Genomic DNA, 24249 nt, shown 5'->3' on the forward strand with positions numbered 1-24249 from the left:
AAATAACATATTATTTATTGGTTCTTATATTTTTTCTAAGTCGCACACGCATTACATAGGCTTAATATAACAGTTAAAATTAGTAAACAAAATAATATATGGAGGTTGATACTTGAAATAACGTATTTATATTGCTTCTTATATTCTTTCTATAGTTTGATTCTACAATAGCCTCAAGTTACAACTCTGCAATGAAATATTAAATACATTGTAAATGTATACATAAAATGACTGTACAAAAACACAATATAATTAAAATGTTCAAATATATATTTGCACATAAAAAGTGTAGGCCTAAAAAAATACACTGTACACTAATTTATCTCCCCCGTAGCTAAAGTGGAACATTCGAAACGTCACCAGTCTGTTCTGGGTCAACTGTTAGTTAAATACAATCCACGATTTAATACACAATGCACCCCTATTTTTTCGAATGGAATAACCCTATAAAAAAGCCCGGTACCTAAAATGCCCGTGATCCACAGAATTTATTTCACCACAATGCATTTCTATAAGGTCCCTATATGAACATATTAAAAGTCTAGAAAAATCCAGGTAGGGGAAATAGGTTTTTTTAAACAAAATGGCCGCCAATGTCGAAAATGCCTAAAAAAGGACAAAAAAAACATAAATAGTAGATCTAATTACCTAATTTACAGCGGTTTTTACAATGATTTTTATATTTCTTTACAGTTTCGAAGATCTGAACTACAATATACACATTATTTTAAGTGTTGTTAATTAGAAAATGGCCGCAAAACAAATGTTTAAGTATCTAGATATATCCCTATTGTTATAATATATAAAACGCAGTCCTTCCTATGCTTAATGCATAGTATTACGGTGTTTAATAATAAGTCAGTTCATTTACATTTGTACTGTTATAACAATATATTACAACATTGGTGGTGCCAGTGGGGAGGGGTATAGGGATGGGAGATCATATGGGAAGGGTGAGGGAGTCTGTCCGCCTCCCCCCCCCCCCCCCCCCCTCCGCAATTGGCTATATTCGGGAGTATATGTAGACAATATGATGATATTTCCTAATATAAAACAATACCCCATTGAGTGCTGTTTCAAGGATTTTCATTTTTAAAAGTGACTAAAACTACCCTTTACCGGTAGAATATTGTCGGAACTTCTTGGTGCACTCCCATTGATGGCCCAGCCAATAAGACATCATTTTGAATAACCTACACCACCGCACCCCTTTCCCCGCCCCCATCGGACATCATTTTGAATTTATTTCGTTGAATGTACGCCCCGCCACATGCATATTATACATAATATTGTGTTTTAACACATCTCTATTTGTAATAGAATTCACTGAATGACATGATGGTGTTGTATTTGTTCATATCTAAAGGGTGTATTTATTTGATTATACATGTTACCACATTACACCCACAAAAATAAACGCCTCTCCGAATAAACTCCTCACGACGATTACATGCCCCCACTACCCTCCTTAAAAATCAACCACCAAGGGCATTTATTCAAATAAATGCGGTAATTTCACTTTCATCTTGTCAGTATCTCATCCTCCGTCTATTGGTGGGGAATTGAGCATGTGCTGACGCCGTGGCATTCTTAAAAAATAGTGGAGCAGCAGTCCAAACCATATTTTTTGCAACTGCAATTCATTTTACTACAACCTTATTTACAGGTACATCTAATCAACTTTAATAGTTTCTCTGGTGCTGGTAGTAAATTTGTCATCAATACTTTCCATCCCTAGTCTGTGGGTTGAAGAGTATTTCCTATCCACTGCTATACCTGGTAATAAAGACTCTGGTAATGAAATTTTGCAGCAAGGGAATAGATTTGCTTTTTGCAACTTTCTCAAAGAAAAGTAGGCTGTCTAAAGTCTCCATTGACTTCCCTCCATATATAGCTACCAATGCCAAATTCCTGATGCAATGTTTTCTTTTTTTTTGGAAACTGTTTGGTTTACAGAATTTGACATACAACTCCAACTGTGATGTGATTATTTTTAAGACCAACACCTTTTCCTAAACCAAATTTACTTACGGCCCATAATTATAGCCATTAAATACAAGAGTTTACTTTGCCTTCACATAATGTAACAAACATACATGGTACATAATAAATGTCTTGAAATGTTGCTGTTTCGGGCCAAGAGGTTTGATGTAGCAGTGCTCCTCCATTGATAACATACAGTGGGCAGTGAGGATGAAGGTTTCTGAGTAGTCTAGCAGTATGTATGGAGTCAATGGAGTAACAGAGGGCTGCAGAAAAGTACAAGGTTCTTTTTCAACAAATGATGCATTGTGTATGACTGTCTCACATAGCCATCAATGATGAAATAGTATATGTGAGGGAATGTGCACTGCTTCTCTATTGATGAATATGGTTGATTTTGACCCATGTGTAATAATATGTTCTTTCCTCTTAAATTAATATTCTGTCACGGTTGCTTCATTCATTGATTTAATACCGTATGTTCTCGATGGGGGAGCACTGTGAGCCCGGGCAGTAGTATGCTTACAAACTCTGTAAAACCAAACGTCTCCAAAAAAAAGAAACCATCGCATCAGAGGAATTGGCATTGGTAGCGCTATGGAGGAATACGTTCTGGGAGAAAGTAGCAAAAAGCAAAACAGCACTTGAAATAAAGTCTATTCCCCCCAACAACAAATGCTGCAAAGTGTTATTCCCTGCATGTATATTACCATGGTACAGCAGTGGATAGAAAATACTCTTCAACCCACAGACTGGGGGATGGAAAGTTACAAATGGCGTGATGTGTCCATTGATGACAAATTTACCATCAGTTACCACTGTTTGTGACGAATACCACGGCATCAGCACATGCTTAATTCCTACCTATAGACAGAGGATGATAACTGGACAATGAAAATGAATGGATTAATAGATTGTAAGATTGTATAATTCTAATGTAAATGAACTGTTTTGTTTAGACACCGTAGTCCTGCATTATAATGCATAGGACTACATTGTCTATTATTATAACCATGGTGATATCTTGATACTTAAATGTGTGTTTTTGCTGCTAAATAGCACTTAAATTAATATGTATATTGCAGTTTAAATGTTTGACACTAAAGAAATATAAAAAGCATTATAAAAACTGCTATCAAGTGGTAATTAGATATACAATATATGTTTTTTGTTCATTTTTAGACATTTTTCACCATTGGCGGCCATTTTGTTTAAAAAAACATATTTCCCCTACCTGGATTTTTCTAGACTTTTAATATGTTCATATAGGGACCTTATAGAAATGCATTGTGGTGAAAAAAATTCTGTTGCAATTTTTTCAACCTTTTACTGATTCTGAGCATATCTTTCCTGTACTAAGGTGCATTTTAGCTATATAACCCTTACTAGTAGGCCTAGGCCACACCTAGTAGAGAATCTACTATATTCTAACTAATTGTGTAATAATATAATAGGTCTACGGAATAGGCTGTATAGGCTAGGCCTACCACTAACTAGTAAGTTCGGACTTGCGCTAGCTAGTGAGAGAGGCTTGCCTAGCTAGTCAAGTAAGCCTACTAGCTAGGCCTAGGCTAGGCCAAGTTTGTAGGCTAGGCCTACTATACTAGCTAGATCAGGCCATATATATATTTTGACTCCTTAAAATAAATTTAGAGGATGGCAGGTTCAGTTAACAGATGAAATCGGTCGCATTTTATTTTTGTCACAAAAGATGTTGGTTGATAAGATCAATTTTTACTATTTTGTATTTATTTTATAATTACATTGTCATCGGATCCCATTGTCATCTACCTGGTTAGAAAATTGCTTTTGTGCGGCATCTATGGCGAATAAAACAATCACCCTTTTTTTGTGTTGATACAGAAGTGATACAATCCACATTGCAAAATGGAAAAGAAGACAAAATTAACTGTATGTATTATAAAATATAAAGTATTGTTTTGTTATTAAAAATATATGTTAACTAATAATATATTGTACAGTTATTCTAACTTGATTTTAAGCTGATAGTTTCTCAGACACCCTATATCTAAATGAACCATAACAAGTTCTGGGATCATTTGTCATAACAAGCTATTTTTATTATTTTGTATTAATTTATAGGGAAAAGAATGGACGGAAATAAAACGAAAAAGTAAGTCATACTGGATAAAGATATAATGAAAGCAACAGTAATACAATATTTTATATGATCCCATTTGAAGAAATTGCGGCTGGGGTTCTATAATTTCTAAAATTTTAATTTTTTTGTTGGTCTCAACCAAAGATTGTAACGGCGCAAGATCGATAACTGATGCCAAGCTTCTATCTTATAACACTACGTGCCATGTAATTCCATGACACCAATCGGGCGGACAAACTACCCTGATGAACATAGGTTGTAGCACCTTCTTTCGATTTAAAATCTAAATGGTTTAAATTTTGCGGTCCGCCTCAAAGTTCCTGTGCTTAACCATCTCGAGGGTTGGTTCATGGAAAGGGGAAGAAATTATGTAAAAAAAGTAAAATAAAAGTTTCTTTCGAATCTGGACACTTTCTGATTAGTTCTGTGTGTTTACATTGACTTGCTTGGTTAGACAACTTCGTACGATATTGCCTTGACAACGACATATTCCAGTCCAAATTTGTCGGCCGGAATGGCAACCATGGGATTGCGATATCTCTCGCAGCTATCTTGCACCACGTAGCTGCATTATACAATCTTTGGTCTTAACATTATTTTGTTGATGTATAGATTAATTGGAAAAGACATCACATTTTGGAGAATGCCAAGCTAGGCACCTAAAGATGAGTCAAATATAAAGTAGCAAAGTCGGTTATTGGTCATTACAAAATCGGGGGTGTGGAGCAAGTTAAACCAGGCTTATTTTTAACCATGCTTCCTTTTGAAAACACATAGTGGAAAACTTAATTTACTAGTGTTTAATATTCACCGTGGAAACTGTTAAACAATTAATTATTATTAATTATTAATTTCTAGAAAAACTACTGAAAAAGAAACGTTTAGAAGAAAAACTTGCAAAGAAGATAAAACGTGACCAAGAAGCAGAAAGGAAAGTTTCTCAAGAAGAAGTAAAAGAACAAATTAAAACAAGTATATATATATTTTAAGTTCTGTTAGTTTATTATTGGACCACCCATTATTGTTTAGGAATATAGATGTGGTATGTTACCACTCTTGTGCTTGCACAAACTTGTTGTTTGGACTCTTAATATGCAAGCAATATACTGTTCTACTGTACTATAACAGTAATATATCCTTTTTTATATTTAGACAGGATAAAAAATATCAGGTATAGATATTGCACCTGTTTTACATATGGTCCTGTTTTTTTAGCAATAGATTAAAAACATTCATAAAAAATATTAAAAAAACTTACAATAAAACTTTAAAATCACAATACAAAGACAGACAATATTTACAATGTTAAAAAGGAGTGAAAAATAAAAGAGAAATATAAAAGGAATTGTTCAGAACATGTTTACAAATTTGATACTTACACAACATAGTTTACCATTAATTCAGTAGCGTAGCGTAAGGAGGAAAAGGCCCCTGGTTTAGCACTAACTCTGGGTAGTTATATTGGGGTGTGCTCATGCTCTGAGCCCCTTATGCTCTGAACCCCTTATGCTCTGATGCCCCTGAGGTTAGCTAGAGAACGCTCATAGCCTTTAGGCCACTGTATTAATCATGCAGGAAACATTCTGTGATTGTACTTTATCATTTGTTACAGATGACGATTACACTGTGAGCATTGCTGTACCGGGATCTATTCTTGCTAATGCTCAGTCTCCTGAGCTGAGAACATACTTAGCTGGACAGGTAAGTTATTTACTGTCTTGGCTACAACCTCATTATATACAGGATTACTGTACTGTAGTAACATTTACAATATGTTTTTTAAAAATTTAATTTAAACAGAATCTATTCATAGAATGATTTTATTATATGGTTTTTTTCTTTTATAGATTGCTCGAGCCATGGTGGTGTTTAACGTAGATGAAGTTATTGTTTTTGATGAAAGTGGTCAAAGCCTAAAGTATGTGGTTATATAATTTAAGTAAAATACATTAAACACATGATGCATGAACACAATTATATAGAGAGATTTTGATTTACTTTTCACCAAATTAATGTTTTTGTATATTTTAGTGATGAAGAGTCATTTAAAGGAATTACAAGCAAAGGAAATCCAAACATTCAATTAGCAAGAATCTTACAATATTTAGAATGTCCCCAGTAAGTACAACTAAACAAGTACAATCTAACAACAGGACACTGAGCTCGCCTTGCCAAGATAGGAAATCGTACTGGCTGCGACAAATTCCCACAGTACTGTACAATGTACATATTCTCCATGGTGTGCCGTGTCTGTTAAAGGGCGTGGAACTGATCTTGTCGCAGCCACAGCATAAACACTTTGATCCTGTTGTTAGATGTCCTTGGTGTAACTTGACTTGGGAGCGATTTTTCTTCCGTACTGGAGTTCTTCTATTGGATGCACTTGGTGTGATCATAATACTCTTGACTTTACTCAATACAAAAAAAAGGTGGAGGAGAAAACTCAATAAAGCATAATATACACTGATTGGTGAATCCTACCATAATTATATATTTATTTAAACCAGATTTGTTTATGTTTTACTTAGATATCTGCGAAAGAGTTTTTTCCCTAAACATGTGGATCTTCAGTATGCAGGTACTTTTGTATTATTTTCATTTGTTCTTTCAAAATGATAATTAAACTTTTTCATCATTGTTGTTACTGACATTGTTTTTGCTTTATACTTTTTATATTTCTCTTTTAGGCCTATTAAACCCGCTAGACTGTCCACATCATTTACGAATGCAAGAATGGTGTAAATACCGTGAGGGCGTTGTTGTAAATCGGCCAGTTTCTAAGGATAATCCTGGTTCATATGTAAACATTGGCATGTTGAAGGTAAAATGAATTGTTTATAAATTTTGTTTCAATCCGTTGTTGTTTGGTTAAAAGTATATTGTTTATGTTTAATACAAATTGTCAATGTTTTTATTTTTAAAAGAATATTAGTAAGTAAGAGAATTTATGCTATGATTATTATTGTATTTTCAGGAGGCTAGGGTTGATAAACAATTAAGTGCAGGTATTCGAGTGACAGTAAAATTAAAACAAGACGAACCTAATGACAGTTAGTATTGCAGTTAACCCAATACATAGGTTTTTATTTTAAAGTTTAGAACACATAGTTTAATCAAACATAAATAAATTGTAAATGGTGCAATGGCTCCAAATTGTAGGTGGTTGCTTAAAATTCACCTTCTGCAGGTAAAGCTTGGACGTGACACATGGACATGCAAGCGACAGTTGAAATAGTCCATGGCTTTTGATTGGTAAAATGACTTGTATTGCGCTTACGTCCTAATGATAACCAAGTCGACTGTTTATGATTTTACGCACCAGGATATTCGTCGTCCTCCCCTAACCATCCTGTTTCGTAAATTCCGTATTGAGGTAGTTGCCAAGCTAATGTAGGATTTTTCCATAACACAAGTTTAACTACACTACGTGTATATTACTTTTGAAAATTTCATAATACTTATAACACTGGCAATAACACATTTTTTTTTATCTCAAAGAGTTGAAGTATTATTCTGGTACGGTTGTGTCTCCATCATCGCCAAGGTCAGAGGCTGGTCTGTATTGGGGGTATTCTGTGAGGCTAGCGCCCAGCTTGGGTGCTATATTTTCACAAAGCCCTTATCCAGATGGCTATGACATCTGCATAGGAACATCAGAAAAGGGAACGAGTATAGATCAGTTTCAAATGCCAAAATTTAAGTAAGAAATTGTATATTTTTATAGTAGTATTAAACTGAATATTTATAGGTTGAACCATAACCTGTAACTGTTAAATGTATTTATCTGTAAAGTGAATGTTCAATTTTAAATGAATGTCTAAATTATTTTCTTTTTGTTCCAGTCATTTACTAGTTGTGTTTGGAGGACTGAAGGGTTTAGAATCTGCACTTGATGTTGACCCTGACCTGCATACAGATGACCCAAGCCACCTCTTTGACCACTACCTGAATACTTGTCCAAACCAGGGTAGTAGAACTATTCGAACAGAGGTATGTATACAGCATTAGCTGGTCATTAGGTATAAGTCTACCATAGGATATTAGCCCACCATAGGGATAAGCCCATCCCAAGATATTATCTCGTAGGAAATAAGGCAATCCTAGGATATTAGCCGACCATAGGGATAAGCCAATCCTAGGATATTAGCCCATTCCATTGTATTAGTGTTTGAATATTTGACATAACTGTACTGTATTTTCATTGAAAACATCTAAATTACTTTTTTTAGGAAGCACTGCTTATAACGATGTCAGGCTTGAGGTCAAGAATACACGAAACAATGTCATGTGACATGTGACCAAGGACATCATACATTAAACATAATAGACAATAATGTATTTATTACAAAGTCTCCTCCACTGGTGGCGATTTACTGTTTATTGGTAAAGATATCAGCCTATTAAAACAGGATTTAGAAAATATAATAATAAGAGTGTGTTTCATTTTTCACAACATTTGACTACACAGATGTGTGAAAAGTTGCTCGTTGTGGCTTGTTGTGAAATAAAGGGTCACTAATATACATTTGAGGAGTTGGATAGCCGAGTGTTTAGGACACTTGACTGTCATACAGATAGACCCGGGTTCAATTCCCGACAACTCCCAGTCCACTCAGCTGTAAATAAGTACCTGGTTGAAAATACTAAGGAGAAAAAAGGTGGCGTGGAAAGGAACTGGCCACCATACCACACAATTTTCAAACATTTTGTGGTCCAAAGACTTTTAAACATAATATATAGACTATGTTCTAAAATTTTGGTCTGCAAGATTGATGTCCCCTCCTCCCACCTGGGAGCGGGGGAGTCTCTAGTTCAAGCTCTATCTGTATAATGTATGATATGCACTGTAATATATATTAAAAGGACAGTCTATCTTTTAGTTGATGTAAAATCATGTACTGTACATATAAAACACTTATGATGAGAGCAAAAGTTTTTTGGAAAACAGTATGGTTGGTGGCGCTGTTTATTCTACTTCTGATTTGTGAAATCTGGTTAAGATAATTTTCCTTATTATATAAGATATGAAATCAGGATGACAGAGAGACAAACAATAATGTAAAAACAGACCCTAACTTGGGAAAAAAATATTTTTTTTGTAATTTTGTCACAAAAGTGCAACAAGAATGAATAAAATTACTATACATTAATGAAATAAAGATTCTTTTTTGTTTTGTTGCAATTTTTTTTTAGGTTTACCCCTTTTTTGAGTTAGTTCTACTACTATATGGTACAGAAATTCTATTTTATCGCGGCGTGCAGTGTAGTGTATTTATTATTATTATAATTATAAGTTCAACAAACTGTCAGTACGCGCGCAAATAAATAGGAAGAGCGTGCGCGTTAAGCGTACGCGTCGAGCGTATGCGTGTACAATAAAACGGAAGTGCGTGAATAGAGGAGCGTATCTCTGCAATAATTATTTGGGTAAGTTTTATTTTTTGTTTTGTATGTACACAAAAAATAGCATCCCTCAAAAATTGCTATTTATAAATAAATTAATATTGTGCGATATGATATAAATGTATGCTATGTAAACTTTTGAACGTTGCCCAGATTTCACTTCCCATTTTCACAGTTTTCAACCCCGGAAGTAGAGACACGATCGAACATGGCCGTCGGTCGAACCCTGTGTTTTGAGACATCGTTGTTGGAATTTCAACGCTTGCAAGTCTCAGAATTAGAAGCTTGATTCTGCAACATATTGGCAGGATTTAAAGTCTTTTATTCTTCTTAAATTTATTCAAAATAATGGATGTTAGGGATTCTTGAGCAAGCATATTTGGCCGTCGACAAACAGGCCTAATTTCAGCCCAGCATCGTCTGGGAATCTACTTTCAAGGGCGGAGAGGTATTCGTTCATTTGGCCTCCGCTGTGCGTTCTTGTTTAGGGCTACGCTAGCCTAGACCTGGAGGGTGCTAATCGTATAGCCTCTAGACCTGTTGTAAAACTACGCATGAACACGGATAATATAATTTGAACTTTAGGGTGCCTTTATTACAGGAATACAGAAAGGTGAGTAAAAAAAAATATGAAAATTTGTATAATCTTGCATTCATTTTATTACAAATTTTATTTTTACAGAAAGAATATTTTTTACTTATTATAGGAATATGAGAATATGTTTTATTATTTTTGATCTTGAAATCGGAAATAGGCCTAATATTAATAAATATCATAGACATCAACGTTATCGCACTGCCACAACACAATTGGTATATATAGATCGGCCATGGAGGTATAACATTTTAATTTTGTACCTCCATCCATGGATCGGCCTGTACTGTAGCGAAACTGGCTGTATGAATTTTTTGGTTTTAATCAGATTTTGTCTATCTAGTAGGGGCTAGGTAGAATATCTATCATGTGGGTAGATTTGACTTTTTTCATTGAAGGATATTAGTTCCAATGTAGAAATATACAGAGACTGCATTATTAATATTTGTATAATGGTCTACTAGTAGAGTGTTTGCATATCAAGCAGAAGTGTCGGAGTTCGATTCCTGATGTGCATAACTTTTTTCTTTTTGAATCCATTGACAATGGTTAAATTCCAAGAAAGATGCAACACAAGCAAATTTAGGATATTTACAGCTCTGTCTATACACTATCTTTATGTGACAAAAAATGTGAAGTGCCCATATATTTATGGACATGATGATGTCATATCACTACCATATTTAAGCATACCACTACCACTTTTTTTGTCAAACTAGTTTGATAGTGTAGACAGAGCTTAAGCCTTTGTAAAAGCATATCCAGTCCGATTAAAACAGAAGGGTTTCCACTCTCGCATAACTACAATAGTATTTTCCTGGTCTCGATGATAAATAGAGGGCAGTCTTGAGCTTAAAAACTACCTCCCTTTTTTTAATCAGATGTTGGCATGGATGTGTTAGGTACTGCCACATTCATAATGTAAGTTATGTGACATGTCACTTATACTAAGTCTAGAAACAACATTTTACATTCCTAACTTTTTTAGACACAAAACATTAAAATAAAGGTACCTGTCAAGGTAATAACTGCTATTCTAAAAACTCAGGACAAAATTTAATTTATACTGTAGTTGCTGCACTAAAACCACTTTCCGCTGCCACTTTACTTATTATCCAATCTTTATACCTGTAAAGTGATATCATTTTCCAAGAATAAACATCCCTTTATAAACATGGTTGCAATTTCGTGCTCAGTCAAGCATGAAGTTTACTTATTTTCTTGCCAAGCCAGAACCTAACACCATTTATTATCTTATCATTGCCAACTGAACTGAATTAATTGCATAAATTGATCGCAAACCAGCTCAAACATTTGAAGCCAAAATTTATTTATAAAACTAAAGTACATTGCTAAAGTGATTGTTATGGAGCTTAGCACTGTTATTATATCATACGTAGACATGTACAGTACAGTAGTCTATGTCTACCAACCTCCAACATAGTTGTTGGATTTTGTTGTCCATCGGTACTTTTACCACTTCACTACAAGATGACAACATTTTCCTGCATGGTCAAAGAAAAATAAAATACTGTCTGTATACTACAATGTCTAATATCCCATTTGCACCTACCATTGGGTTCTAGTCCGTTCCTGAGCAGAGCTGCACCAGGATTGGGTCCAAATTTAATTGCAAAATCCGGTCCAAACATACAGTAAAAGCCTCTCCAGGTCCCACCTCGAGAGGTGGTCCAGGCCTAGGTCTATAAAATGTTTGTAAAGTGGTTAAAATACCCTCTTTAAAGAAGTCCTGGTTAAACAAAATGTTGGGATGGGAGGAGGGTCACAGTTTAAACCTAATCACAACAATCAGATAATTGTGTGCAGTAGTGTTTACCGAAAGCCTCTAGAAGTGCGCCATTCATCCCTGTACAGTTATTGCTAAAGGAAGTCTCATATCAGCAATATGTTTCAAAAAGCCTACATTCCAAATGTCAAATATATTACTCAATTATTATTACAGCTCTGGTGAATAATACATTACATTGTACTTTTTTGTCCTTCAGAAATAGGAACAACACACTGTACTTTTACTTTTGTATTGCTGTTTGCATTATTGATATGGCTTTTTAAATAATAAATTATGTTGTACTTTTTTGTCACAGCTTTCAAATTAATTTTTTGGATTACGTATTTTGATTGTTATTGGTTAAATTTAAACATTTTGCAAAGTATTCCATGTTGTTATCATCAAAAATGTTAGATCACAAATTAAAAATCAGGTCAAATGTGTATTGTTTTTTTCTTCCGCTCTGTGACTGAGAGGTGTGGCAATTTCATAAGATTTCTTTTTTATTTATTTTTTTTTTCTACAAGATTTTAATCAATTTAGATATTGTTATGATTCTTTTAATACCGTACAATAATTTGCAAAATATAATCCAGCTCTCATTTCGCTGTAAATAAAACAGGAAATTGCAAAATAAGAATTGCATATTTTTCAAAAAAATATTATGTTAATGTTTCTTTATGTCATTTGTGTTAGTTTTCAAATATGAAATAGAATTATGTCATGATTTTTCAATTTCAAATCAACTAATATCAATATTGTTATTGGTAACTTGCATCTTTATAATTATTTATAAGCTTTAAAATAAAATTTATTTAAAAAATGATACTAAAAATGACTTTTTGGTACTTGACTGATTCTATTCACCTGCCACCACATTTATAAATGACTGATAAATATTGTAGGCTGTATTTACTTATTTTCCCCATAGTATACTGTTTTCTCTCCTCAATTTTGATTCTTTCTGCAATTAATTACAATCAACAATATTCCATTGTCTTTGTTCAATGCATGATTCTATTTTGCTAAATATTAGAGACAGTGGGTATAAAAACACAGTGTAGAATTGAATACAAGAAAATACCCATGTTACAAGTTTTGTATTCAGCTGCTAGGTGGTCCCTGCTGTGTTCCTTGTAACTGGACCCAGACTTGATTGAAAACGGTTCCTAGCAGCAGAGGTTGTAATAAGATTGCCGAGTTGGTAGTACATATTTATGGGAAGCCTACTGAACTACCGGTTTTAGTGTGTTAAGGTTATCAAGTTTAGAGATCAAACATAATGTTTAGTTCTTGTTTTAAGAATATTACATTATATGTTTATTTGTATCGTAAACTACTGGTATAATATTATTGAAATTAGTATATCATTATAGTATAATTGCTAATAATATTAGCTTCATTTTTAGAATTAAACATAAAAACTTTCTACTGTAGTGTAATTTAAATCAACCAGACTTGCAATGCAATTATTAAATAATTATTTGTACACTGTCTTTTACTTACAGTATCATTAGATTTTTATTCAACCCTTGTTAAAAAATTGTTTTTTTATTCAATACAATTAATAATAATTTTATTACACTTTTTTTACACTTCAACTTGTGATGGTATAGTACATCCATAATAAACAGTACATAACAAGTAAATTATGGGGCAAATCAAACTTAAATATTCTGGCAGACAAGTGTAGATGCATCTTTGAGAAATGCATACACAACAAGTTCTCCCAGTTCACGCTCTAGTAAGCTCAAGATCAGTTTTCTCTTGGTTTCCAATCACTGGTACCAGCAGTAGAGCTTGAAGGAGAGAATGAATCTAATTTCTGTACCTATGTTATGGAAGCTTCAAAGTGCTTGGAGAACAACGGAGCGGTGTAATGGTTCCTCGGCTTCTTCTTCATTGTTTGGTTATCTTAGGACATTTCATGGACATTTTTTTGTGGAAAACGCTTAAAAACATTGTGCGCTATATAAAGGCTCTGTCTACACTATCAAACTGAAAAACTATTATGTGCCTAATGGACATGATGATGATGTAGATGATGTCATATTACTACCATATTTGGGAAGGTCAAACTAGTTTGATCAGAGAATCTTCCCTGGTGGTTTGATAGTGTACTGTAGACAGAGCTAATTATTATTATGAATAATTATTAATCTGTATTTTTTATTTTTTCCAATTGTATTATATTCTTTGCTCTCTTTTTTGACAGGTGTTGAGTTTGCGTTGAGGGCCATGTGAAATGGGACAAACCCCATCGAAAGATGAGACGCGAAGGTCGTCACGAAGGAAGGGTGGCAAAGGAGATCAAGGTATGTTTCTGTAAATATACACGCACAATCAATTAAAAAACTTTGACTGTACACATACTGTAGTACAAGTTTAATAGGAGATTGAATTTGTTTTCTTGAATATGAACATGGCTTTTAGTGCGTGTAGGATCAAATTATAAAGCCCCAAACTTGCAGAATTTATAATCAGAATTTTTAAAAGTTTACTTTATTGGCTATTACTGTAACTATCTGTTATTGGTCCAGATATTGTACTGGATCGATACTCAGTAGTTTACATTTTTTTTGTGCTATTAAAAAAATGTGGTATTTCAAATGTACATTAATGTACGTACAGTTGTAGAACATGAGCACAATAGGGAAGTCTTGAAAGTTGATGGTACACTAAATAGTACAATTTACTCTACATGTTAACATTATTCCTAGAATCGGTCATTAACAATTATTACAGTTTTGTGGCTTGTATTAACTGTGATCTTCATACAGTATAAAATGTAACAATTGTTTTCTTAAACCTTTTGTAAATTAACTACCATATTCCTCTAGTAGTTATATTCTATTTATTGCATGTTTGCATAGTAAAGATAGAGGTAGTAAGAGGAATAGAAGCGGAAGATGGCGTAGAAACGTTCTCTTTAAAACCCATGGTAAGCGAGTTAATTTTGTATCTAAAAAGCTCCTACTCATAAATTAGTGTTGCCATGCCAACAGCATCATCCGAAAAATCACCTCAAAATTAATCTTCATTACTGGTCATTTTCACTAATTTATTTCGTATGTATTCAATTTTGTAAATTTAAGTTTACATTTTCCGACAAATTCAGACATATTTTCATGTTCGAGAAATATTGTATAGTTGTTAAATGTAATAAATTTCAATTTTACACACATTTCTTGAGATTAGCTACCCTGTTTTTGGATTTCATTCGCTGGATGTTAATTTTCCAAGATTTAACCAAACGTTTTTATAGGACTTTAGAGAGGTCAAAGGTCAACAGAAGCGTGTTTAGAGCAGCTTAAAATTGCTAACAGCAACAGTTGTTGGGATTAGCGAAGGCGTCAAAGTCTTTGCAAGAAAATCAATCTTCTTGAGGCGTCTTCTCAAAATGAAATATTTGGTAACAAAACATGAAAATGTAAAGGATTGTATTTACTGGACCAGGACCATTTATGTAATGACAACTAATAATAATAGACTCTGAGATTATTAAACAATGTTACAGTATTACTGTATGAAACATACAGTTTGAAACTATTTTTATCATATCATATATCATATGATTGTATTCTTATTTCACGTATAATCGTTATTTTATCATTCCAAGGACCATATGTTTGTCCAAATTACGGTTTCTCAATATCATATTGTGTCATTGCGATAACCTGTGTATAAGCTCTTCTATCTATATTTGGATGATTTTCATGCAAAATTATCTCAATGCTTTGTACATACTGTAACCACCTCCATACTGTAACATCAGTTTTATCCACTACACTTTTGACCTTCAGTTATAAAGGCCATCATTCTATCTTGACCTAGTTTCCTGCAATGTCATTTTGAACTGACTGTCAGATGTTTACACCTAAAAAGCTCAAATGCATGATATTATCTCTCTTCTCTCTCTCCCCTACCCCCATCCCCACATTATTTTTACACTTTTTGGAAGTTACCATAAATTGGCATTTTACAGAGTATCATTTTGAATCAACCTTTTCTCCCACATACTTTGATATCATTCCTCTATCCTTCTCCAACTCCCACCTGATATTATACCGTCTATTCAGTTTGAAAATATGACACCCCTGGAAGTTTACCATAAACCAATTAATAGATATATAATTAGCCTCTGACAGAATGCTATCACAAGATTCCAATCTAATTCTAAAATTAACTTGCATTGATTGATAAAGTTGTAATTGCGTGAGGAATTATTTAACAATTAAAATATTTCTGCAGAATTTAAAGGGTTTAATTATAGTGCAAAGTTTCAGATAACAAGTATATATTTGACTTCTGTATGAATGGGTGAAGGCCAATGGGATGTGTTTTGGTTGAGTTATTCCTGTTGCCTTTAAATAGAAAAATTGATTACATTTATTTTTTTAATCCACACTTTCTCCTCACTCGTTCATCCGGTAACCATGTCTTCGTTGGAGGAGGACCTTGTCTTTAAGTCCAGTCTCCTGACGTCATCTTTCCAATATGATGATGGTCAAATATGGTAATGGTCAAATATTTGTTGTTGTCCAGTGTTTAAAAAAATGTTCTTTTTCTCTTCTTTCTCATGTCTTCTTTTTTGTGCTTCGATAACCTGGCAACCAATTAATTTTTAAAATGTATTTATTTCTTCTTACACTGAGGAACCTCTTCAGTCAAAGACTGTTCTTCCACAGGGCCCTCTTTGTAGAAGGAAGTTAATTCTCCTGAATTTAATTTTTTAAAACCATGCTATAAAATGAATTGAATATCCCAGTATACTTCTTTGAATGGTGTCCGAACTCATTAATATTCAATAACATACTGGTTGGCTAAAAAAAAATCACAAGTTTTCACTTATGTAGGCCAGTTCATGTCCATCCTTTTAATTAGATTGTCGTTTTTAAATCATACCCACTTTGCTAATAACGGACACTAATAAACAATGGCTGGCGATTGCATGTTTGCATTCCTTTGTTATTGACCAGTGATGAGTGTTTTAGCGTCGACAGGTAATGGCACTGTATCAAAGTGCTTTACCTTTGTCTAAAAAAATCATTGGTTCAAATCATTTGAAGATTATTTTTGTTATAAACTCAGAATTGTGTATGAAATTGAAAATATGTGAATTTGCAGTGTCACTCGTTTACTTAGAATCATGATCCTCTATTGTTAATTGTTGAATTAATATTATTTTAGGTGACTTAGCAAATTGGTATTTTGTTTGAAATACTGTATCATATTTTATTTCAAGCCTATCTTACCCGGAAATTGAATTGGCCTTATATACTCGAGAGAAGATCTAAAACTTGAATATTTTACATTAGAAATCTTTAGAAACACTTTTACAAATAATATGTTGTCTGCAAATCGTACACTCGTGTGTGACTGCCAACTGTACCATTTTTTTTCTTTAAGTTTTCAGTCGGCAACTTTTTATACTGGGAAAAAATAATTTGTCAGTTTCTTGTGTGCATTATTTTTATGTCCTACCTGATTTGACCAGATAGTAACTATCGTAATATTGATTCAAGAAAACTTCCAGCACTTTCTGATATCCTTTAACTAACATTCCTTGTATTTTACATTAGGTCAAAGGTTAAAGGGAAATGTTGAAAGTAATTCACTTCCTAGTTATTTTTCTCTATGAATAAACATACTGTTTTGAAGGTCGCTTTTCTATTTATAGACCACTTTTAGGATTTTTTTCACAACTAATCTTTACTATTTTGGTCTCTCATAAGAATCAGCCTAACTAAAGACCATGGTACAGTATATTCACCTTCGAAAGTGGTCCCTAATTGGAGAAAGGCTTGTATTTAAAACTAAAGTCCCAGATATGAATCAGTTTTCAAATACACTAATCTAAATAATATTGTTTACAAACATGTTTCTTTAGTTAATGTTGTTATTAAATTGTATCGTAACAGTATCTTTCTATGACTCATAAAATAAGTGCAAGCGAGTCGAAGGATGCGGGATGTGTATGCGTTATCATAGCTGTCATCGCGGCAGTCCAGTACTGCCGTTGTCGTTGCGTTAATAGTTAATTTCCACCATTTACAAGAGGAATTCAAGTAGATGTACGTACAGTAGTTGTTAGAATAACACCGTTCTAAGCACTCTAAGTTGGACACTGTAATCTTAAGGTTTTTAGAGAGGCTTTTGGTTGACGGTGCGTGCCACTTGTTAAATGTTGATTGATACAGACAAGTGTCTACAAAGTGTAGTGGGATCTGCTGGCTTCGAAGGTACAGATATTTTATAATTAACTATGCTCTAAAAAATTAGGAATATTGATTTTTTTCTCTCTGGCAATCTCTATGGCTGCTGCTTTGATCTAGCTTGTTTTGTTTCATTTTTATCCCGTCATTTTTCTTTAGTACCCTACTATCTTGATTTATAAGTTACATTTTCCCTACATTATTACTATAGTGTACAGTATGCTATTTCATAATCACACAGAGAGTACTGTACTGTTGTAGTTCCTGTTAATTTCTGTTGTGTTGATATCAATGAGGGCAGTTACCTAATTCGACAACAAACATGTGATGTGCCCAAATATGGTAGTGATATGACATCATCATGTCCATATATGGTCAAATCACATAATGTTTGATAGTGTAGACAGAGCTTTAGAATGATATTTGGAATAATAAAATATTTCTGGATTGGCCCATTTTTATGTTTGATGTGATTGGCAGCATTTTTAGTTTATATAGTTTATGTAATGTACAGTACTAATAAGAAACAAGGATTTATTGTTAAATTTAGAATGTTTTTTCTTACTAGGTCTTGTTTATGACAAGTTGGTTTCCTTTTTACCATCTTTTTGTCAGTTTTAGAGTATCATGAAAAACACAAAAGACGTTTTATGATAAAAACAATGTTGTAAAAAAGGAAAACATAATTAAAATTTGTCACATTATTTACAGTACATTATCGTTGAATGTCGTTAAAACAATACATAGTGCACTTCGCACTTTGGTTAATGTCCTCAATACTCAGAGGAGATGAGATGTAATTATTACATAAATATCAAATGACATTTGTTTTCAGATATTTAGCCGAATGAAACACATTGTAATGTTCGCTAATAATGTTCAATAGTTTCTTTGTTTTCGCATTGACGCATAAATCAGAAGAGCAGCCTAGCGGTACTGTACATTCGTAGTTTGCCCGTTTGAGAGTGTGAACTTTAGAGTGGCCAACACATTAGCGCTGCTTCTGGCCTACATCGACATTGCCTCGCGGGATTTGGCTAACTAGACAAGGATATTTCTGTTATGCCTCATTTAACGTTAAAACGTGTATAAAATTCAAAAAGGTTTTAGAAAAATACACATTTTCACAGTTAATACCATCAGTATAGAAATTGCACGAGTTTAAAATGATTTTAAAATGGAACACTAAATTTTTCTTTAGAAATGGTTTTTTACAGGTATATAGCCAAGTATGGCATGTACAGTACTTAATTTTGGTTTGTTGGCTAAGTCTAAAAAGAGGCTTAAAAATCAAGTTGAAGATTAGCGTAACATACTGTATAGAGCTAAAATGTTTAATAATTTAATTCATGATCAGTTTTTTAGTTAATCTTATAAAATGATTTACCAAGTACAATTTTTGTTCTGATTCTTTTATCTCTTTCCCGTCGGCCTGTCTGTGTGTCCTTCAGTCCATTGAAAACATTTCTAAAAGTCAATTATATATAGTGATTTTCCAAATTTTTACTATTTTACATTTTGTCTAACAAAACAAGTGTTTTATATCCTACATACATTTTGGCTACTACTAACCAACTATGTCTGAACTGAAGGATGTTTACAGCATTAGTTTCCTTTAGTGGTTGAATTATGACTGCAGTGGTGTAGAAGGTACAGTACCTAAACAAGGTCAGTTTACACTTGATCAACAATTAAAGAAAATCTGCTACTGTCATAACTTGAAACTCTCATGATCTGTGTATTTAATTTTTTCATTCACTTGTATTATAGTTGATCATGATCAACTCTAAATGTAAACATCAACATAATACCTGAACATGTTCATTTACATATGATCAACAATTCTGATCAAGGAATTCTGCTAACTCTCATGATGATACTGTGTATTTAGTTTGCTCACATGCATTGTAATTTGATCATGATCAACTCTAAATGTGAATATCAACATAATACCTGAAAATGTTCAGTTACTTATGATCAACAATAATGTAATAGTGTACTGTGATATTGCTCAGCAGTTACCATTTAAATAAGACATAATGTATAAGCCACTTCATATCTAGGTCATTCAGACAACAAAGCTATTCTGTATCTACTGTACTTTAGTCAAAAGTTTTAAGTGAAGTGTCTTCCACCTTTGTCAGTAAGTCATCTATCATTTACTGGCTAGTCCCAAGAATTGAGTTGTTTAATTTCTCATTTAGTTACCTTAGTGTATGCAAGTTTCCTCAATTTAATTAAACACACTATCCCTACAAATTTTGAAGTTTTGTAAAAATAATGCATATATATATATATTACTCTAAAAACCAGGTCATTCCTTGTATTAAATGTACATTGTGGTTAATGGTTAATTTTGATAAAAAAAGAGAAACAATGCACTACCTAAGTAGCTCACATCGAATGTCCTCTCGTGGACAGTCTTAGGCCTAGCTTAGCTGTGTAGGCCTATCTGGTAACGTATGAACATTGTAGGCCAGCTATAGTCCTATCCCGACGTTGCTCATTGCTTAATAAATTCTCTTTCCTTTTTTAGCAGATGCCATTAATACAAATTGGGGAAGATCTGTTACTTTTAATGAAAAGTTACTGTTCTTTTATTTATTTTCTTCCACGATCAATCAAAATTGGGTGCATCAAATCACAATATGAAAATATCAATCCGCACAAGATGCATTCTGGTATTGTTAGCCACTTAAATTATTATAATTTACTTATTTTTCACATTTTGAACAATTTAAAGACGAAAATGTAATGTGACTTTAAAATTGGTCGAACATACGTAGGTCTAGTGGCTTTAAGCATATCATTGTATAGATTCCTAAAATGATTGAGCTTAGGTTATGAGCTGTATCAATAAATATCACTGTTGATATAGATGTGTTAATGTTAAACTATTGAGTGATGGTATTTGTATAGGCTTAACATTCATCAGTTTTATTTTGTTTATCCTCATCTTGTTTTGAAAGTAAACAAGTACATAATTCAATAAAAAACATATAAAAGAATGCCTTTAAACAATATTTGGCTGCACAAATTTGGAAGATGCAGTTTATTTTGTGCCTAGCTTACTTGGATAAACCGTCAATAGCCTTCTCTCTCACCGAAGAGAAGATACAGTTACGAAAATTACACTGTTGGTTTATGTAATTTTTCTTTTGATTGCGTAGATGTACACATGAGTGGATGTGAACATCTTTGCAACAATGTCAAACTGAATTGCACTATTTTAGAAGATGCAGCTTATTTCGTGCTGAGCTTACCTGGATAAACCGACAATAGCCCTATCTCTCTCCAAAAAGAGAGAGAAATTAAATTAAATATTACACTGTTGGTTTGTGTAATTTTTCTTTTGATTGCGTAGTTGTATGCTTACTTAGGGTAATTATGTTGCACTTGTATTGTATGACCCACTATACAACCCTGTGAGTCCTACAATTGACAATTTTTAATGGAAATTATCCAAATATGGTGATAATATGATCTAGAACAGAAATCTTTGTATCCTTGTTTTTGTTGTTTTTTTACAATCATCACAATGATATTCCTATTTGTAGGCTATTCTGTGGTAAAGGTCAATAACTTTGACCTGTCCGCATTTTAATTCTGTCATATTATCGGTCATTGCACCATCGTGCGAGACTAAAGATATACCGTTTAATTATGTACCGATGTTTCCTTGATTAAGTTATTAGCTCTCGGAGCATCTTTCGAGTTGTTTAGAGTCGGGAGATGGCAATTAACCGGGTTGCCTGGCAATAAGAACCTTCGTCGCGATCAACATCTAATTGGTTTCCTGTCAGGAGACGGATTTAGCGTTATCACGGTTTGATTGTGGATTGTTATTAATTTAAACCATTTTTTTTTGTATGAAATAGAAATGAGTTTTGACTGCTGATAATCTTAACTAAAGTCAGATTTATTTTCATGCATATTATAACATCTGAAAAAGAATCAGGTGATGTAAATTTGTTACGAATGTTATGGCTATAGCGAATTTTGTTGGAAGGAGTGGGCATAAGTTTCAAGTCATTAAAAATAGCCAAAGTGTAGTGTTAGTGATGCTCTTAAGCTATGTGTAATAATCCCTTTATAGATTTAACTCTCCCAGAGTCTGGAGTCATAGTAAAATAACCCTAAAAACAGGATTGAACCATAAAAAGTGACTGAATTGTCTGGATTTGTGATAGCCACTAGCAATTTACATATTATATACATATTCATGAGTGATCTGGTACCTTTGTTTGCATATTCATATTTGAATATTCATGAGTAATCCAGTACCTTGTTTGAAAAATATTTGGATAGTCAAAGATTTATTGTTTCCACTTGAATATTCTCCTAAATGCAAAATATATGAATATTCATGATTGTTTGTTTATATTTGAATATTCATGGTTCTAGTTTATAGTTAATGAAAAATATATGAATATTCATGATTTGTAATAGACACTAGCATTTTGCATAATATTTACATATTTAGGATTGTCTATCACCTCAAGGATAATTGTAAGTATCTACATAAACTAATCATTGAATTATGACCTTTATTTGACCTGAAATTGAATGGCAATTCGCAACATAAATTTACCATAAACAGTCGCAGTGCTACATAAGCCTGTTTGCTTCTTGATGGATTAAGACACAAACGCACCAGTTGTTTTAATTCCATCTTTTATAAATATTATCAGAAATATTTTGCGGTTGGATTTTAACAAATGTTTGGATTTAAAATGAAGCTAGGTATGACGAACAGATTAGGTATGTGTACAACATTTAATATTTAGCTTGTTAGGTAGATATTGTTTATATCTATTGTATGCCTATTGATAATTGAAGATTTTCAAAAATAAGGTTTAAACAAAAATGTGTTCGTATATTTATCCATTATGCTTTTTGATAATTGTAAGATTTTTCAAATACACTATAATAAAAATTTACGGTCACTCGGATTTACGGATACATTTATCAATTATATTAAATAATATTTTATAGAAATTAACATTAAAATACCATTATCAGAGATGTAGCTAAAGAAGGGTTGGTGTCAAAATATTACGGATGGGTGACAAAAAAAACCACCTCTGCCCAGCACAATAACATTCATGCATTATTTATGAATATCATGAATATTCAATACTTTATTATAATGTCACTAAATTACCACTGTGCTTTCATGAATTATGCATACATCATCATGAATATTCAATACTTTATTATAATGTCACTAAATTACCACTGTGCTTTCATGAATTATGCATACATCATCATGAATATTTAATACTTTATGTAATGTCAAAACATTGCATTTATTATGAATTTATGCATACATTATCATGAATATTCAATACTTTCCTTGTATGTCACTATCGACGTTGCATTTATCATGAATTTATGCATATATTATCATGAATATTCAATACTTTCCTTGTATGTCACTATCGACGTTGCATTTATTATGAATTTATGCATATATTATCATGAATATTCAATACTTTCCTTGTAATGTCACTATCAACACTGCATTTATCATGAATGTATGCATACATTATCATGAATATTCAATACTTCACTTGTTTGCTATACTAATGTATTTCATCAAAACATAAAACATTCCAAACATTAAAATTGCATTAAAAGTTTAATTGCTGTTCATTTTACATTTAGATTGCTTAGAATATTACAGTCACACTTATCCATAATTTTCTGTCAATAACATTATTTTGTAGTTGCAATAAAATTAAATGTTTATTTCATGTTGTAATGTTTATATTTTTATAGTCTAGAACAATATTTTTTTTTAAATGCTGTCATGCTAAAAAAACACATTGTAAAGCTCTGTCTACACTATCAAACTAGTTTGACAAACAAAGTATGATGTGGCCAAATATGGTAGTGATATGCACAAATATGATAGTAATATGTACAAATATGGTAGTGATATGTCATTATCATGTTCATATGGGCACATCACATTTTTTTGTCACATACAGTTTGATAGTGTAGACAGCATTTAAGTGGATGGAGAGAACAAAGATATTTTTTAGAATGTCATATTTTACAGGCATATCATATATTTATGAATATCATAATTTCATTGAAATTTGATCTGGAAATGCGTACTATTAGTATTACCTTCGAG

At 32.8% G+C, this 24249-nt stretch overlaps 2 protein-coding genes across 3 annotated transcripts in view; both read left to right on the forward strand.

Moving 5' to 3' along the window:
* Nucleotides 1–9260, forward strand: part of LOC144837401 (28S rRNA (uridine-N(3))-methyltransferase-like) — an 85556-nt gene extending 76296 nt beyond the window's left edge. Inside the window, exons 1-13 of one of the 2 annotated variants that reach the window (XM_078692478.1) lie at nucleotides 2986–3343; nucleotides 3847–3894; nucleotides 4087–4117; nucleotides 4964–5077; nucleotides 5718–5806; nucleotides 5953–6023; nucleotides 6137–6223; nucleotides 6634–6683; nucleotides 6793–6926; nucleotides 7080–7155; nucleotides 7604–7805; nucleotides 7948–8095; nucleotides 8335–9260. In XM_078692478.1, coding sequence (XP_078548604.1) covers nucleotides 3871–3894; nucleotides 4087–4117; nucleotides 4964–5077; nucleotides 5718–5806; nucleotides 5953–6023; nucleotides 6137–6223; nucleotides 6634–6683; nucleotides 6793–6926; nucleotides 7080–7155; nucleotides 7604–7805; nucleotides 7948–8095; nucleotides 8335–8403 — 1095 coding nt within the window. In that variant the 5' untranslated portion in view covers nucleotides 2986–3343; nucleotides 3847–3870 and the 3' untranslated portion in view covers nucleotides 8404–9260. Of the gene's footprint in view, nucleotides 1–2985; nucleotides 3344–3846; nucleotides 3895–4086; nucleotides 4118–4963; nucleotides 5078–5717; nucleotides 5807–5952; nucleotides 6024–6136; nucleotides 6224–6633; nucleotides 6684–6792; nucleotides 6927–7079; nucleotides 7156–7603; nucleotides 7806–7947; nucleotides 8096–8334 lie in introns of those variants that run through there. The other variant, XM_078692477.1, reaches the window with a different exon arrangement.
* A 320-nt stretch (nucleotides 9261–9580) lies between these two features.
* LOC144838716 (tyrosine-protein kinase ABL1-like) overlaps nucleotides 9581–24249 on the forward strand; it is a 28806-nt gene continuing 14137 nt past the window's right edge. Inside the window, exons 1-2 of the mRNA XM_078694172.1 lie at nucleotides 9581–10121; nucleotides 14108–14207. Of these exons, the coding sequence (XP_078550298.1) occupies nucleotides 14138–14207 (70 nt within the window). The 5' untranslated portion in view covers nucleotides 9581–10121; nucleotides 14108–14137. The remainder of the gene's footprint in view (nucleotides 10122–14107; nucleotides 14208–24249) is intronic.

The sequence above is a fragment of the Antedon bifida genome, chromosome 3 (genome assembly GCF_963402885.1).
Source record: "Antedon bifida chromosome 3, ecAntBifi1.1, whole genome shotgun sequence".
Lineage (NCBI taxonomy): Eukaryota > Metazoa > Echinodermata > Crinoidea > Comatulida > Antedonidae > Antedon > Antedon bifida.